General features: G+C 45.7%; 1 protein-coding gene across 1 annotated transcript in view; it reads right to left on the bottom strand.

Annotated features, from left to right (window-relative positions):
- The window catches only part of LOC135916173 (trypsin-1-like), a 94,462-nt gene extending 77,941 nt beyond the window's left edge, over positions 1–16,521 (bottom strand). The window contains exon 1 of the mRNA XM_065449439.1: positions 16,260–16,521. Coding sequence (XP_065305511.1) covers positions 16,260–16,373 — 114 coding nt within the window. The 5' untranslated portion in view covers positions 16,374–16,521. The remainder of the gene's footprint in view (positions 1–16,259) is intronic.
- Positions 16,522–16,822: the final 301 nt, after the last annotated feature.

Genomic DNA, 16,822 nt, shown 5'->3' with positions numbered 1-16,822 from the left:
AGGGACAACGTTGACGCCGACGCTTGCCACAGGAACGGGCGTCGAACTGCTTCGCTCTAAATAGAAGCATGGATGACGGCCTGAGGTTCTCCTACTACGGTGAACACCGTGTAAATCACCTCCCAGTCCGGTCGTTGCTGTAGGCTCTTCCTCAATGAAACTGCAGGCGTTGTTCCTTGCCAGCGCGGACAGCGCATCGGAGCGAGCAATGTTTCGCGAGCCGGGAGCAAAGAGTGAGTGAAGCCACCGGCACCTTGTGATGTCCGCTAGCAAAAATTTACAAAAGATCCCACGCCGTTGCAGCACATTTCTTGGCAACTACTAAAGGCTAGGGGGCGCCGAATTGCGGTGTAATGTGATGTAATCCATTGCGTGTCCTTGATTTCTCAGTCATTGTTGGTCTTCGCAGTAACAAACCAGTCCAGAAACTCTTGGCGAGCCTTGCTTACCGGGCTGGCCGCGCGAGTTCTTTTGTGTGCGTACGTCGTTTCGATTCATGCCTGCTTTCGCTGGCCGTGTAGGCTTCCGGCCGCCCATTTTTCATCGGCATCGAACAGTGGAGAACTTCAGTTCCGTGCATGGCATGCTTATGTCCACTCGCATGCCGTCGATGAATCGAATTATTACCTGCGTCTTTAAGTCCCGTTGCATGCGCGTTGGTGCGGAGTCTTTTTTTTATTTTTATTTAGTACGGCCCGTACAATGGGCCGTTAGACTTGGTGTGTCTTAGGCGGTTTGTACGGCATTACGCTGTTGAGTTCTTCATTAGGACGGAGCAAAGTTGGAATGTACAGGTACACCAGATGGGCTCCTTTTCTTCTCAGAACGACAAGCATCTCGAACATGCGAGGCTTCCTCTGAATGCTTCTGCTGTTCGAAAAGCGAATATATATATATATATATATATATATATATATATATATATATATATATATATATATATATATATATATATATATATATATATATATATATATATATATATATATATATATATATATATATATATATATATATATATATATATATATATATATATATATATATATATATATATATATATATATATATATATATATGCTTCGAGCGGCCAGTCGCGCGGCAATTTTGTATGTATTCGCGGGCTTCTCTTATGCTTGGAAAAACATTTTTATGTAGCACGTAATGAGCAACAGAAAGCTGTATCGGGAGTTTTTCACGTTGCTCGACAATTTTCTCATTGAGACTTTTCATCTAATTATAATTCTTGAGCAGTTCAATAATTCATTAAGGCTAATTATGTAATTATGCGGAATGCAAGAAATAATCTGTGAAATAATCTGAGCATCTCCAAGCGACCGCAAACAACATTACCTTGGTTCTGTCCAGCTACGTGGCATTTGTATATTTTTAAGGTTCGCCTCAAGTTACGTGGGACAACCGGCATAAGTGCTAACTAATGTCGCTGAGGGCGCTGGCGTTCTACAACATAACGAGTTGTTCATATTGCACAAACAGTTCTAAAGCAGACGACGACGAAGTAAGGTACCAATACAAGCGCTGTTGAAGACGTTAGGGTCCAAAAAAAAAGATAAGAAAAAAAAAAGAGCCCGATGGGCAAGAAATGTAGCGCAGAAGCAGATAAACTTCGGCTTTGTGAACGTTGATACTGGACAGACAACCAGAAAGCAGGCGAGGTGTCACCATTGGCAGGTTTTGTTGGGCGGCAGAGCAGAACACATTCACAGGCGCATCGAATAAAAGGAAAATGCATCGCTTGAGTGCGCATGGGTGGCTGTGCCCTGCGATGGTTGCACGTGCTGCGACGGGACCGAGCCAATGCGCTTTCGCTTGGTTGGGCGCGCCAAGAACAGCTGCGTCAGCGAGAGGCGCTGCAGAATGCTTTACTCGCCGAGGTTAATGCACCAAAATTGACTAACACTGCCTGAAATTAACTTGATAATCGCAAGTAAACCCGATGTTCATGAAGTTTATTTGGCTGTGGCTGATTTAGGCTGTCAGCGCTAATCGCCGTTGATACCGAGCTCTTAGACGAAATAGTGAGAGATACTAGACTGAAGAAACATTTATGTAATCAATTAGTCGTATAAAATGGTTCCTCAGCTGTAAAAGCTACGCAGTATTGGGAAACTCACAAGAGTGAGAGAGAACGATGGTAAAGGCAGCGATAATACAGCCTGAGATAGTATGGATGGCTATCGTGTGGTTGCTAAAATGGTTTGGAAACTGTAAAATGGAAATTGTAAATAAGAGCACATAAGTGGGCGCACACACTAGAAGAAACTTCCAGCTCTCATATTCTGTCAGATAGCCCATAACATATGCCCTAAAATAGTGCTGTGACTGGCTTGAAGTCGTGCAGTTAAACGGTTGCGGAATTTTCGCATTCAGCTTTATTCGTCGATATGGTTGAGCACCGTGTGGCTTTCGCATCATTCTCTTTTTTTTTTTTTGGTAGCGCTAAGGGGTGTTTCCTATGGGTCTCCCGCAAACCTCCTGTGAATATCTGTAAGGGAGCTTACAATTGGACTTGGTTGAATTTGTGAAGGAGATTTAAAAAAAATAGTGAAGCAGCGCCGGGATGCTGTAACGTTATTCTATTTCATTGAACTCCCTTATCGCGCTTTGCCGGTGGTCAGGACGGCGTTCAGCCTGCGGTATCACAAGGATCGGCAAGCCGTGAAACGGTGCATGACAAGAAGGCAACAGAATGGAGAGAAAGGAATTCTTGCATTATACCCGCCTAGTATTTAAGAAGCTTCAATAGAACCTGTTGTCGGGCCAATTCGTTATAAAGTGGATTAGCGCACGAAAAAGACAGACACGCTCGAAAAGAAGGCGCTCCTCGTCGACTTCCTGGCGTGTGTATCTACATTTGGAACTCAGATCCCTTGCACAGGAATTAATATGGCTCATTCTAAGTCACGTACCAATTTTTAAGCGTTTTCAGTGATCCATTCACAAAAAAAGTGTGCCACCCTCGCGCTCCATGTATGTTCCTATTAATTTTCCGCATTTCTTCCAAGTGGCCGATGCCTTTTTTTCCTTCGCCGTCCCTTTGTGGCTGGATCCGCGCTGTTTGTATTTTTCAATGCAGTCGCGTTTTTCTTTCCTTCTTTTCTGTCCTTTTCTTCACGTTAAAACGTTCAGTTCGGTCAGCATAGGCTTTTTTACGCATTTAAAGAAAACATGTTATTCCATTATTGCCTACATGTATATGCAAACGCTTACTACCCACGCGCCTTACTTTGGTATCGTTTGTAGAGGAAAAAAAGCCATTACTCGAACGTGTATAGGGCGCGTACACAGATGGCACCGTTGTCGCGCCACGTATGGCGCAATCGGAGCTAAATTTAGTCCCGTGAGCGGCGTTCGGGGAGGCGCATCTTGGCAGTATACGTCCGTCGATACGAGCGGCAGTGGTCGCATTTCGGAGAGCCCACTCTGCCGTGGTGGCTATAATCTATCAAACGCAAACCTGCGCTCATGTGTAGTTATAAAACTTAAAAGTGTGCAATTTCCTGCAGAAATTGGACGATCGCTCGGCTATAGCCCCCGCGTTAGACACGTAAGGACCATAAATGGCGCGAATAAACTCGGGCAGCATGGACAAGAGCAACCGCCAACCTTGACCACGGAGGGCCACTACGAATAAAGAGCGAACACGATTGCAAGATTACGTAGGACCCCGACTAGTTGTATCATAAGTTAAGCTCGTAAGTTTTGTAACGCGTGAATTAGTGTCACTCGTGCGGCATTTGGTTACGCCATATCTGTACTCCAATGCCCCGTACAGCCTCAGCAGCACTCATTGGACGGTTCATGTACCGCACTGCGGCTGCATCTGCCAGATAATTCTTTCTGTACTGCACCCACAATATCGAGCACTAAAGTGGAATCTGCGACCATGTTTTTGCGTTGGAAGCTTCGTTCGTAGCTGCGTTCGAGACTGAACGGGCGACCATCTGATGCGATATGAACAGAAAAAAAAAAGAACTTCGGCCACCAGTGGCACATCGATAGGCCCTTACTCAAAAAAGTGTGCTTACGCTAAAATTTGTAAGAGCAGCTGGCGCCAGCCAATTACGATGTCAGACATATTATCAACGAAGGCGGCTAGCCGATTGTTGGCAAAGTACTTATGAGCAAAAATATTTGTGAACTGGTGCCCTGAATCGTCAGGCTCCTTTTGTACTGAAGGTACTAATGAAAGCGTGGCATCTATGCTCATTGTCTTGGTTCTAAAATAAAATATAGTCATATAATTTCTTTTGGATAAAGGCGTCCACAGGGACGGTATACAAGGACAAATGCTTCGTTGCAGGTTTTACCACGGTGCTTACTCAATTTCCTTGCAAAGCTACTTGTAGAAGCTCAGTATATGAGGTTAGGATGGAATAGTGGGCGTGTTGGCTTAGCATACTCTGAGGTGAAAGGTGTGTAGACGACGTCACACATAAGGAGACATTGTTGGAAAACGGGCGCCTTGTGTGTGTTTTACCTCTCTTGCCTATGTCGTCGTCTACGCGCCTTCCACCTCAGAGTAATATGAGGTCACTTTGCCGTGCAGCAAGGGGCGTTTTGTATACTGCAATCTTTCTCTGCCAAAGGTGAACCAAAGACTTTCTAGCGCGACACCTATTCGCTCTTCGTCGTGTGTATATATATCGACTTCGTTGGTTAGACTTCCGAGTCAAAAAGTAGCGGATATTTCAAAATACGTTGCTCAGTCATCAACGTATAATCTTGGAATACGTACCGATATTTCGTGCTGATCTCCACTCACGCTTTTCGCTTGTTCACGTGGCTGCAGCATGTTTTACTTCTATGGCTTTTCCTTGACCTGTTTCCCTGTTTCTGGTGAAATAATACGCGCGCACTGTGCGATTTACGCAAACCGCACAATAAAGAAAGAAAATAAGAAATGTCCATTCTGTCTCTACCACATAAATTAAACAAAATATGAAGCCACAGAAAGCACATGGGAAATTGCCTGTGGTTTTATTAAAACCTAGAAATAATCAGGTAAGGAGAAATGAATGTGGACAAAAAACAATTTGCCGCCGGTGGGAGCTTAACCCACAACGTTCGCATTACACTTGCGATGTTCCACCAATTGAGCTAATACCAACCGAGGCGGCCACGTTTCGATGGGGATGAGATGCCCACGTACCGTGCGTTGGGTGCACGTTGAAGAACCACAGGTGGTAAAAACTCATCCGGAGTCACTCACTACGGCGGACCTCATAATCATATCGTGGTTTTTTCACGTAAAACCCCATAAGTATCCTCTTTCTTTCTTTCTTTCTTTCTTTCTTTCTTTCTTTCTTTCTTTCTTTCTTTCTTTCTTTCTTTCTTTCTTTCTTTCTTTCTTTCTTTCTTTCTTTTTTACAGCCAAGCTGTTACCCTCTAGCAGGTCGGGTTTTTTTGTGGCCGCATGCGCCATGCTCACACGAAAATGTGAGCTGATTCCGAAGACTGTGCAAATAAGCGCGAAGCGCACAATGTGCTGTTCCTCCGAGAGTCATCACATGGCATCATCAGGTGACATCATCACTTGACGAAGACGTCATCACGTGGCCTAACATTTGACGTGATAACATCATCAGATTACGTCATCAGGTGACATCCTCACGTGACGATTCCGTTAATGAATACATTGTTGCGCCAAAAAAGGGAAATAAAGACTTAGGAGGGAGGGTATGAAACGACAGATCGAGAGCTGATCACATAAAAGAAAGAGGCACGAGTTGTATTAGTGATATGTCTGTTTTTCTGTTTGACAACGAGATGCGACTGTTAAAAACGTCACTGTAATCGCTCTAGGCAACACTGGTGTACGCATTTGTTCATTCTCCCTGCGCTGCTGTAAGAATAAAATCAGTTGAAGTTCAGCGCTCGATTTGTTGTTTCATACTCTCCCTCCTAAGTCTTTGTTTTCCTTTTTGGCGCAACAATGTATTCATTAGATCCCAACCAACTCGCTCAGCAACGAGTTCTACTCAACGATTCCGTTATTCTCGCATATTCGAATTACAACCCGAAGCTATCATGCCTGCAGCTTGCAAGTCGTACTTTACAAGTTCTCTGACGCAATATACTTTGAAAAATTGGATTAGTTCAATAAGACACTTGCGCTTGGCAGAGGGCCTAGAGGAATGAGCATGTATGCTGCACTTCCGTATCGTCCATGCGCGCGTGACATATGTCGCTTGTAGTGGTGGTGCTTGTTTAACGTCGTCTAACGTGGGTCGTGCTCGTCTAACGTCGGCAACATCTTCGCTGTACGTGCACTTTCACAAGGCGTAAGGGAGGCGGGTTTTGACGCGATAGCGTTAAGAAAATCCTGTGTCGCCATCCGGCGTCGTGCATCCTGTGAGCGAAAATTACCCTATATATTCTATGCGGCATTAAAGCTCTTCTCCTGCCACCAAAGTTGCCCATACCTTGTCTTGCATTATTTACAAAGTTATTCCTCGAAATGTTGAGAATGCAGCCTACAAACAAATGTCATTAAACAAAACGCCGACAGCGCATGCCTTTTATGTTAAACCTTCTCAGACTGAAATATTAAAAGTGCGAAACAATGACGGCGCACGCAAGAGGCCGAGTTTCTACCAGAAAGCTCGCCTTCGTGCATCGCATTCGCCGCCAGCGTTTCCCGATAAACATTAGGGTTACATAAGCTGCAGTCGCCGGGAAGCGTGAGATGTAGTCGGGGATCTTTGAATGCTATCGCGTTCCGCTCTTAAAGGCGATGCTTAAGCGTCCTCCAAGGTTTTTTTTATTCAGTTAGGGTAACGGCTCTTCTCTCATCCACCCTTTTGCGTATTTGTGTATGTGTGCAAGACCTGGGAGTGTTAGCCAGTGCCGCTCAAGGCCATGACGGTGGACGTCCCTTTAACCGCAGGCGTTCCGTAATACGTGAACCGAGCAAACTGGGCAATATGCCCTCGTATGCTACGTGAAGGCATCAAAGACTCCAGAGTCGAGGTCCTCGCGGTACAATGGACGAGAAGATGAGAAACCGAGTGGTTAAATATTTTGTTAGGTGCGATCACACCAAGTCAACACACAATAAGTTCAGTGAAAGCATAGGAAATATTACCTGCGCTTTTAATTCGAGTGTAGGAATTATAGGGTAAAGGGGAAATGAGAGCGGACGAAAAAACTCTGAAACAACCCAAAATGAAGTGTACAGGAAACACGATGCAGACTATATTACTCAGGACGCCTAGACATTGTAACAGCGCGATTGTACCAATTAAGTTAGAAGGCGACGGCAGGAATGTGTCCCGTTGTGACGTAAGTTCCGTTGAAGTTGTCTTGCAGTGACTCGGCGCAGACCTATGCTTACAATCTATCTGCCTTAAAGGAAGAATAAATAAAAGCTGCCGCTATCTCTCGCTAATACATATTCGACGATATCAACGTATTTAGAGGCTAAAAGGCAATTAGCATGATTCGTTGAAGGCAGAACACTGCATGCATTTGACGATTCACTTGTTTTTTATCGTTTGTAATTTTCACAAGTTCTCACAGGTTATCGGGGAGGTCTTTTCACCTATATTTCTAAACCTAATAAACTAGCATACCTCGTCAGAATGTGGGCTCGTATTCATAAAAAACTGTCACGAAAGAATTGTTCGTACGAGAAAATTCCAACCAATCCTGATGTTGATTTACCAATGACGAAAATCAGTTACTAGCGAGAAAATTCGTGAGTTCACTCCCTGTCTGAGAAGCTTTTTTATATAGTCTTAAAACCTTATAAATAATCATGGTCTATTTTTCTAACTGCGTTATAAAGTAGTCCCCTCTACCCCACAGGAGTAATTTAATTGTCGTCCTTTGGTTGCTTTTCTCATTTCGGGTCCGTTTTAATCAATCCTATTTAAATCTCCCTTTTTTTAATTGCACTGTCAGATGCCGAAAGGCCTCAGGCTGGATGGACAGCACAGGCTGATGTACTATAGACCCATTTTATCTGCGCTGTGGCAACAGCGAGTTCATGACCCCAGAAAACGTGCATTTAACACAGCTAAGTTAGCTAATGAAAAATAATATGTTGCCTCATAGTTTACTATACGGACAGTCGATCGATTCTTTAACAGCACCGCGCGATGACCGGCCGGTGGGCGCCTTCTAACGGCGCGAAGCGACCAGGTCAGCAAGAACTTGTTGATCTGTTGCTGGTCTCTCTCGCTCTTGCTGACTGCGTCGCTTCGCGCCGTTAGAAGGCGTTTACCGGCCGGCCATTCGACGCTCGCGCGGTCCTGTCAACCCTTTAACTGGCAAGGAAGACCTGACCTATAATGTTTTTACTCCTTTATTTCTTCTTGATATTGTTCAAATACATACCAAATGAAATATGAAAAGGTTTCTCTGAAAACTAAGTGAGATACAGCGGATCGAAAATATTGTTGACTAGCTTATTAGAGGCAAATGTACGGTCCAAAACTTCTGTTTGGTACTTGGTTTGACAAGGTAAATGTACATGTTCTTGAGAGGCACCTCAATGAAGAAAAAAGTATAATAGCTTTCTTAAACAAAGTGAAAGATTTTCGCATTAGCGATAATACGACCACCACGTCCGCTAAGACGATACCGACGAAGTCATCGAGTTTCGTCGCCAAAACATCTGCAGCTGCTCACGGTCGACATTTTTGTCACTACCACTCTTCAACAGGCCCATGAATTAAGGTAAATTGAAATGCATAGACTAATATTAGGTTTTGTGTAGTTTTTGCAGATATTTTTGTAAGGTCAACAATATTGTTGAGCTGCCAATCAAAGGGTTAAAGTACCGGTCGACTGAAGATGGTCTCGACCGATTCAGATATAAGATACGTGCCGCATGCGTCAAGCTCAGGTAGTCATGTACGTGGCTTTCTTTCTGCACTTAGCAACAAAATTCATTTGTCAAACATTCTATCTCTACAAGAGAACTGGTGCCACCTGGAGAGTTCCATATATCCACAGACAATTGTGTGGTCCCAGAGGGCTTACCCGGAAGACTTTCGAGACCTCGGGCCCCATAACGTAAAACTATTCTAATATGTTTTTATTCCAATCTCCTGACCTCAAGTTTACATAATCACCGACGTAAGCGTCAGGCGTTAACCCTGGTTTATAGTAGGTCATTTTTTTTTCCCTTTCAAAGCAAGTAGCATTGCCTACATGGAGCAGTTTTTCTTGTTTGATTCGCTGACAAGAGGCGAGGAGCGCTCAAGTGGAGAGGGTCGATGGGGCCGAGCCAGCAGAGTGAAAGTAGATAACCGGTTGAGGAGGGCGGTGCCGGCTTCTGCGATTGGCCCGCTTGCCCTTACTTGGCTTGCGGTGGCTGGTCGAAAATCGCTGCGGCGTGAAACGGGAGGATAAAATGCCACGAGAACGGATCCTCAACAACGAAGAGTTGGCAGAGCGAAGTCGTATACGTGACGAAAGGGCTCGATAACGTTGTACTGTCACGCAAACATGTTTACTATATGCAAGTAAATCCATGCTCCCCGGCAGCTCCGAGTAGCCAGTGCCAGAGTGATCGAAGGGCAGCCATCTTCTATTAATTTCGGAACGGGGCAGTCTCCGAGTGTTCAGAAAAAAAATCTGCTTTTTTCGGCATATTAATGCGTTTTTAACGCCTACACGCCAATTTGACGCGGTGAGTTTTCGCGGTTTGGAGACGTCGCGTGACAGACAGGCGAAGTGCGCGCAACCCGAAAACGTTTGACCAATAGCAGAGGGCTAAGGACGAAGAAGGCGTCGAATCAGAAATTCTTTTTCTTTCGTTCAGTCTAATTATGCATAATCAGTGTGCACATACATATCAGATGGGGCGTATTCGCGGTTTTTGGGGCGTCGCTCGACAGACAGGCGAAGAGGGGTGGCCAGAAAATTTTTTAACCAATCGTGGATGGCTCATTGCATAATCGGAATAGAAAAGTTCGGAATAGCTTTACTTAATAGCGTCCCTGCGGGTGTAAACATAGAGAGTCTATACGCATCTTTATTTTTGTGTGCTAAGGTAAAAGTATCACGGCCCATGTTCACAAAATATATGCTGAAGCTAACACTATAAGAGCAGATGTCAGCCATGTCAGCTATAGCATAGGTGCAATGGAAAACGGTACTTCTGAAGGAAAAGCTTTGTGAATTCGGCCCCAGAAATGTCGGGTTATTTGAAATTGCAGCAATTGTAGAGCACAAATTTATGTTGATCACAAACAAATGTAGAGCACAAACAAAATGAAATTATTAATACGAAAGCATCATATGTCCATTGAGGCAAAAAATCCGGCATGATCAAGCGACGGTTGGAAAAATATGGCCGACGGCGCAAATAGTGGAAAAATGCTCCGGTTTACGTCAGATTACTCATGGAGGTTCCTGTAAACAAAGTAAATTAATGACTTTGAAAATAAAATTTAGTACGAGTAAATTTGGGCCTGGGTGGAAGCCGAACCCGGGCCTCCGGGGTGCGAGATGACCACGCTTCCCCGACACAACGGCAGCTCCACGTTTCTGGCAGGCTAAAGGTGGGCCTAGTGCGTGAGTCATTGCAGACGTCACGTCGCAGCGACGTTGGAGTGGATTAAGGTTGGTACAAATTAGATCAAGGTGGATTGATATGGATTAATATGGATTAAGGTTGGTACATATTAAAGCAAGGATGATTAAGGTGGATTAAGGTGGAGTTATGAAGGAAATGTAAAAAATCTGTGTCGTCTCGTATCATGGACGTAACCAATCAATTAGAGAAGTCCTAATGCTTTCGTATTCAAGTCATATAAACAGACTAAGTGACTGTCAATTTTTTTTTCATTTCAGAATTTAGTTGCTCAGCTTTGCGTGTAATGATGAATACTTGTGACACCGCTGTGGGAAGAGGAGGAACAGGAGGAGTGGGAAGTGCACGAGCGCGGTGCATCGAGCAAAGAAGACTGCAACGACGACCACTAGCTGCTGGAATTTGGCGCGAGCCCACCAGCTTCGCAACAGAAAAATAATAATAATAAATTTTAAAAATCATCAATCGGCGAGGTACACGGTGTACCAACGAAGAAGAAAAAAAAAGGAAGAAAGGAGAAGAAAGAGAGAGAGAGCTGCCAACATACGTCGCCTTTCGAATGAGTGAAGGCGGCTAGAGTACTGAGGTGCGAGCTTGGACCCGGGCTCACGATACATAGCCGACTGTGCACTTCCCGATGACCTGGCGTGTTCCCGCTGCTGGCTGCGATGTGCACGACCGTGAGGGCTTTCCAAAAGCTTGGTGATGAGGTGCGGAAGAGCGGCATGTCTTTCCCTCGTGCAAAGTGCATTTCCACTTTATTCTGTATCGAGTTTCCAGAAAATGTAGAAATATTTTAAAATAAATTTAATCTTATTATTGTATGGCATTGAAAAGTTCTAGCACTGTCCATTGGACTAACAAGCGCTGAGCACTTATAATGACCAGAAAGTTAATTTCTTATTGAAAAATTCAAAAAGGATAAATGAATTGACTCATTCGTTCATTCATTCATTGAGGAGGTCCCAATTCAGTTTCTTACTATGGGACCACCTCTTATATGTACATTTCTTCTCAGTTTTACTATTACTGACGTGAAGAGATTGATTGATTGATTGATTGATTGATTGATTGATTGATTGATTGATTGATTGATTGATTGATTGATTGATTGTGCTGCTTTTTTGTTCTGTACCATGAGACACAAGTGTACGAATGATGCTTGCAGCGACAACCGTGCACGAGCGGGGGGCATGGCCGTTTAAGTAGCGAGTGACATTTCGTTGAACCGGGCACGTGTCCGGTTCAACGAAATGTACCACTCAATGTTCTTTTTTTGCTGTTACGTTTGTTTCCGCTCGCACGGTATACATTTATCGATGCGTGCGAAAATAAAATCTATAGTTGAAAGTGAAGCGCTGTGTCTGTGTATCTGTTTCTTTCTTCGCCCTCGTCCAGTCGCGCTTATACACTCTCCCATGGATTCTAACCAACTAGCTCGCCAACGTGTTTTAACCATCTATGGGGCTCGGCAGTGACTGGCGAGTGACCACACTTCCCGGCCGCACCCACTGGGCGACACCCCTAGTATAGATGTTCGCGAGCATATTCGCAGCGCGTTGCACCGTGCTACACACTCGCTGCAGCCACGTCTGAGCAGTGCTCCCATGCCGTGCGTGTCTTCCTTCGCCAACTGTCACTTCCATAACGAGCGGGCCGTTGACATGAATTCTGTGCACACAGCATCGCTTGTGTTGTGGTGTGTTTTTTTGTACGACGTCGCCTGGGTCTCAATGAAGCCGTCCTTGCGACATCTGGCGAAAAGGAGTGTGCTGTGTATATGAGCGACATGTCGTTCTCGGCGTACATGCTTTTAATTAGGCCCACGACCTATCCCTCTCAGGCCTCGCTCGCTTTTATCACAGCGACAATGAGTATGTGGCGCATCAGAATCTGCATTCATCGTGGAATAGAGCCTAGGTGGATTTAACTTGCGTCATTCAAAAAAACAAGTTTTGATCTGTTTATCAAATGTGAAATGAAGTTCTATACGTGGCATATAGAGGAAGTCATGCGGGCAGCGATAGCGCGGGATAGTTTCCCTGCATTGCGAGAACCTCGTTACACCCCTCAGCAGGCTGGTTAAGCGTTAGCTGGGGTCGTAAACAGATAGTCGCTTGTCATTGTCGAAGGCTATGTTCGTGTTCCTGGTCCAGAATTTTCGGAGCCGTTCGTAGGTCGGCACGAACGGCTCGCAATAGGCTTCCGCGAAAGAGACGATGATGAACTCGGCAAGATAATCTCAGAATGAAGGAGAAGCGGAATGCAGCTATAAATAAATATCGAGCATATTAGGGCTACAATAAATATAGGGTGGCGAGAGACATTTGGAAAGGAGTAATGGTTCCAGCGCTAAGTTTCGCGAATTGCATTATGTGTTTAAAACCAGATATTCTATCGGGTTTGCCAGTTAACAAAAGGTCGGTGGGCCAATTATAATTGGAGGTCCACGGTAAAACCACAAGGGGAGGGTGACATGGGTTGGACCGCTTTTGAAGTCACAGAAACGCAGAGCAAAGTTAGTTTTGAAAAGTGATCCGGGAACATGGATGAAAAGAAATGGGCGGCTAAAGTGCACAATTATGTATATATGATTAGCATGGACCCAAAATGGAGGAAGAGGTGAAGAAGGTTGGAAACCAAGTGCAGTGTAATCGAAAGTGCAAGAAGGCAACCCGAAGCCGTCAAAAGGAACGTGACGGAAACAGAGACGGTAAATTTGATTGAACGCATGGTAACAAAAATTTCCATAGAGATTTACAAATACGGCAACAAATCAGGAGGGAAAACCTGTACGATATCACAACGGGCAGTGCCTTGCTATTTGACACCCGAGCTTGCTGTCTGAGGGCAAAAACGTATCGCGGCAAATATTCATAGCAGGATGAAGCATGCGCCTGCTGTAGCAAAAATCTGGAGACAACTCAGCACATCTTTATACAATACCAACATGTTCACCTAGCAAAGGGATTCAAAGCGGATGGAAGCGTTAACCAAACAGCAGTTGAGGCAAGCGAGAGGCCTTCTGAGTATTCGTAACAAAAAAAAAAAGAGGGGGGTGAGGGGTGAGGAAGAGCTTGATATAGCCCGAGCGGTTACTGGCGTAGAGGTTTTATGGAGAGAGAGACATAATCAAGAATAGATAAGCAAAATTCTAGACTCCAATACATCTAGCAAAAGCTTATTAGCTCAAGCAGTCTAGGTGACTAGTTGTCGCCGCCCTGTTTCAAAAGGGGATTCTAATAGAAATCACATGTTTTCATCAGTGCGAATAGTAAACTCCTGAGCTGTAGGAAAGAGATCGCGACGCGTTCAGCGGCCCTGCACCCCTTTCGCAAGCAAATCCACAAACATTACGAGTGACGTCACGTGCTCTATGACCCCGAGCGCGAAACCCATGCCGCCGGCCGTTGTCGGGATGGTCTGGTATGCGTGCGTCGCCGTAAATTCCTCGGACAGAGCGATTTCGCCGCTCGCAGCTGTTCTGCCCCACAACAGCTGCATCAATGTGGAAGCGAAAGCCTCGGTCCTAATCTCGTCCGCGTCGGGCTTTGTCAAAAGAAACAGTGCTCGTGCACGTCGGTGGTGTTATGGACGCACCTTGTCTCTTCAGGTGCGATTGAAGGCGCGAGCTCCTTATACTGCATTTGAGACCTCGCAGAAGCTTCGCGCCCGCTAATTTGCCGGAGGAGAAAGCGTTCGAACAACAGCAGAGGCAACGACACAGGTTTGTCCGGGCAAAAGCGCTGGATAGAGTATCCTTCTGCCTCGTTGTTTTGCCGCTGCCTCTACGTGTCTTTTCCACCATGGAGCTGTGTTTGTCACTTTCCCCTTGTGTTTCCAGATCACTGACGCATTTTCATCTGGCCACAGGGCAAGGTACTGTAGAATAATATCCTCACTGAAGCTATATTGGAGGTCAGAACTGCTTTCTTCGTTGACAGTCGGCTATTTATGGAAAAGCGAGTAATGTTGTCCGTTCTATAAAGCCAATTTTATTTTTATGAACATTCCTGGATTATATAGTGACTTCATGGGCAGAAGGTGTCGAGTTAGTTACGCCGCTTGTTACCACTGCCCTCGTGTTGGATGTGCTGGACGCTACTTCCGTAATGCTTGTACGATGCACTTCTCTTTGGTGCCGCATTCGCTGTCATGTGGGGCACGGGACCCAAGCAAGATCTGTTGCTGCTTCTACCGACGTCCTCTACTTTGTCCAGAAAGAATAAATAAAGTTCAGTGTTTCCTTTTCAAAAAATTGCGTCTTCGACAGTAGAAGCACATGGTAAAACAGTTTGCGAATGAAATTCGTCTGTTATGACACGCGTACGTGTATTTCAACAGCAAGCTTTAAACGCTGTCACTTGCAGGACGACACATGTCGCAAACAGCGGTTGGTCAGTGTGACACTTATGAGCTACACATTCCTTACGCTATAGAAATACGTGCGTACGCCGCGCATCTAATCTGCTTATGGTGGGACATCGCATCTGAAATGTTCATTTGTGCTCAAGAATCAATATCACGTTATTCGGGCTAGGAAAGCTTTTATCAGTATGAATGCATCTCACTCTCTGCTTAAAAGAAGCGGACAGGCATATGAAACAACTATACATAATTAACCGGATAAAGAGGACACAAAGAAAATGAATAGCTTGAGTCGCCGCATGTGTACTTGAAGCTGTCTTCCTACAGAAAACAGCTTCAAGCATCGCTTGAAGGCGCTTGGTCTTACGAAGAGCTAAGCACGAATTCCGTAGGTCTGTTGAATTTACCTGTGCTGTTTACAAGTTTCGCGGAGACATCAGCCCACACATCTTGGAGGAAACAACTCAGCATCTGTGACTGCGGTGATCTTTGTCAGTGTAACAACACACAGCACGTTGCATTGCTCATTTTTAAAAATTTTTATAGCTTTTTTTTTATTTCGCTACTTCAACGCACTCCTTCGCCAGCGCCTTTCCTTAATGCTGTTAGTATGGATTATGCAAATTTCTGGTAACGGAGGCTTTTCTGGTGCCAGTTTTTGGTTTTGCGCAAAGAATTTGACGAGTGTAGAAGTCCATATGTTGCGAGCTGTGTATAGTGGTGAATTCCACTGGGCGAGCAGGAGCGTTGTTAAATGGTTTGAACGTTTCCTCTCGCTAGCCGAGACAGACGTAAGCTCCATTCAGAACTTATTTCGAGCGCTTAAAAGAGCTTATGTTGACCTTTTTGAATTCATTATGAACAAAAGTAAAGAAAGAAATGCTTGAATTTTCAGATGAAACTTAACTGTTTGACACCCATAAATTAAACTGCACTTCAGACAGTTTGGGAAAAGAGCTCAATGGCACGCATATATGGCTAAGTGAAGAAATTCGAAGATTATCCTCATTGTAAGCGAATGGAGACAGTTACTGAGCAGCGCTAGCAAACGCGCTTTCGTACAACAGTCACTCGAATATTTTCTGTAACATACCCGTTCACTTGCTCTGGTTCACAAGGCAGCGTTAAGCGTCACCATTAAATCTTTTAAGTTGGTATCAGGCAGCGCTGCCGGTTTGCGGCCTCGATCGCGGCAACTGGTTTCCTTCTTTCCAGCGACGAGATCGCGCGGGGCACGTGGTCTTCTCGAGGTGTGATCGAAAGCGAGGAGTGAGAAAACGGAGCGAGCGTGTGACGCAACGCCAAGAGCGCGGGCAGTGCTCACCTCGTCGACCTCGGCCTTGGACAGGGAGACCGCTCCGGCCGCGGTGCCTGCGAGGGCGTACAGCATCAGGACCAGGAGTCCCGATGGGGCGAGGGCGGCGGCAGGTCGCGGCATGGGCTCGCGTCGTCGGCGGACCGTCTGCGGCCGAGTGGCTGCTGCACGGCTCGCGGCCAGGCATAGGCAGGAAGGGGAACAGATGCGCTTCCAAATGACGACAGCGCTTCGGTCGGGGAGGAGGGGCTCGTTAGGCCTCTCCGCAGATGCGCTGCCGCGCTCGTGCTGCGGCAGGTTATCTGGTGCACCGAGTGCCGACGCTGCGCCAACAGCGACCGGCGACGCTGGCGTGCAGCTGCGAAAGTGCCAGACCTCGGAACCACGCCACCCGTAATGCGCGGTTGGCCCTCCTCACGAGGCGTCCGTCCGCAGGGATGCGTCGTGACCGGCGCGTGCCACCCAACACGCCCCCAGGGGGAACTACTAGGAAACGGACCCAAAATCACCCATTTCGCTCTATTCCCTGGCCAGTGTCGCCAAAAAACGTGTGACTCTCGGAATGAGTCGGC

Source organism: Dermacentor albipictus, chromosome 1, assembly GCF_038994185.2.
Source record: "Dermacentor albipictus isolate Rhodes 1998 colony chromosome 1, USDA_Dalb.pri_finalv2, whole genome shotgun sequence".
Taxonomy (NCBI): Eukaryota; Metazoa; Arthropoda; class Arachnida; order Ixodida; family Ixodidae; genus Dermacentor; species Dermacentor albipictus.
The sequence above is the reverse complement of the archived record's forward strand: the minus strand, read 5'-3'. Positions and strand labels throughout refer to the sequence as shown.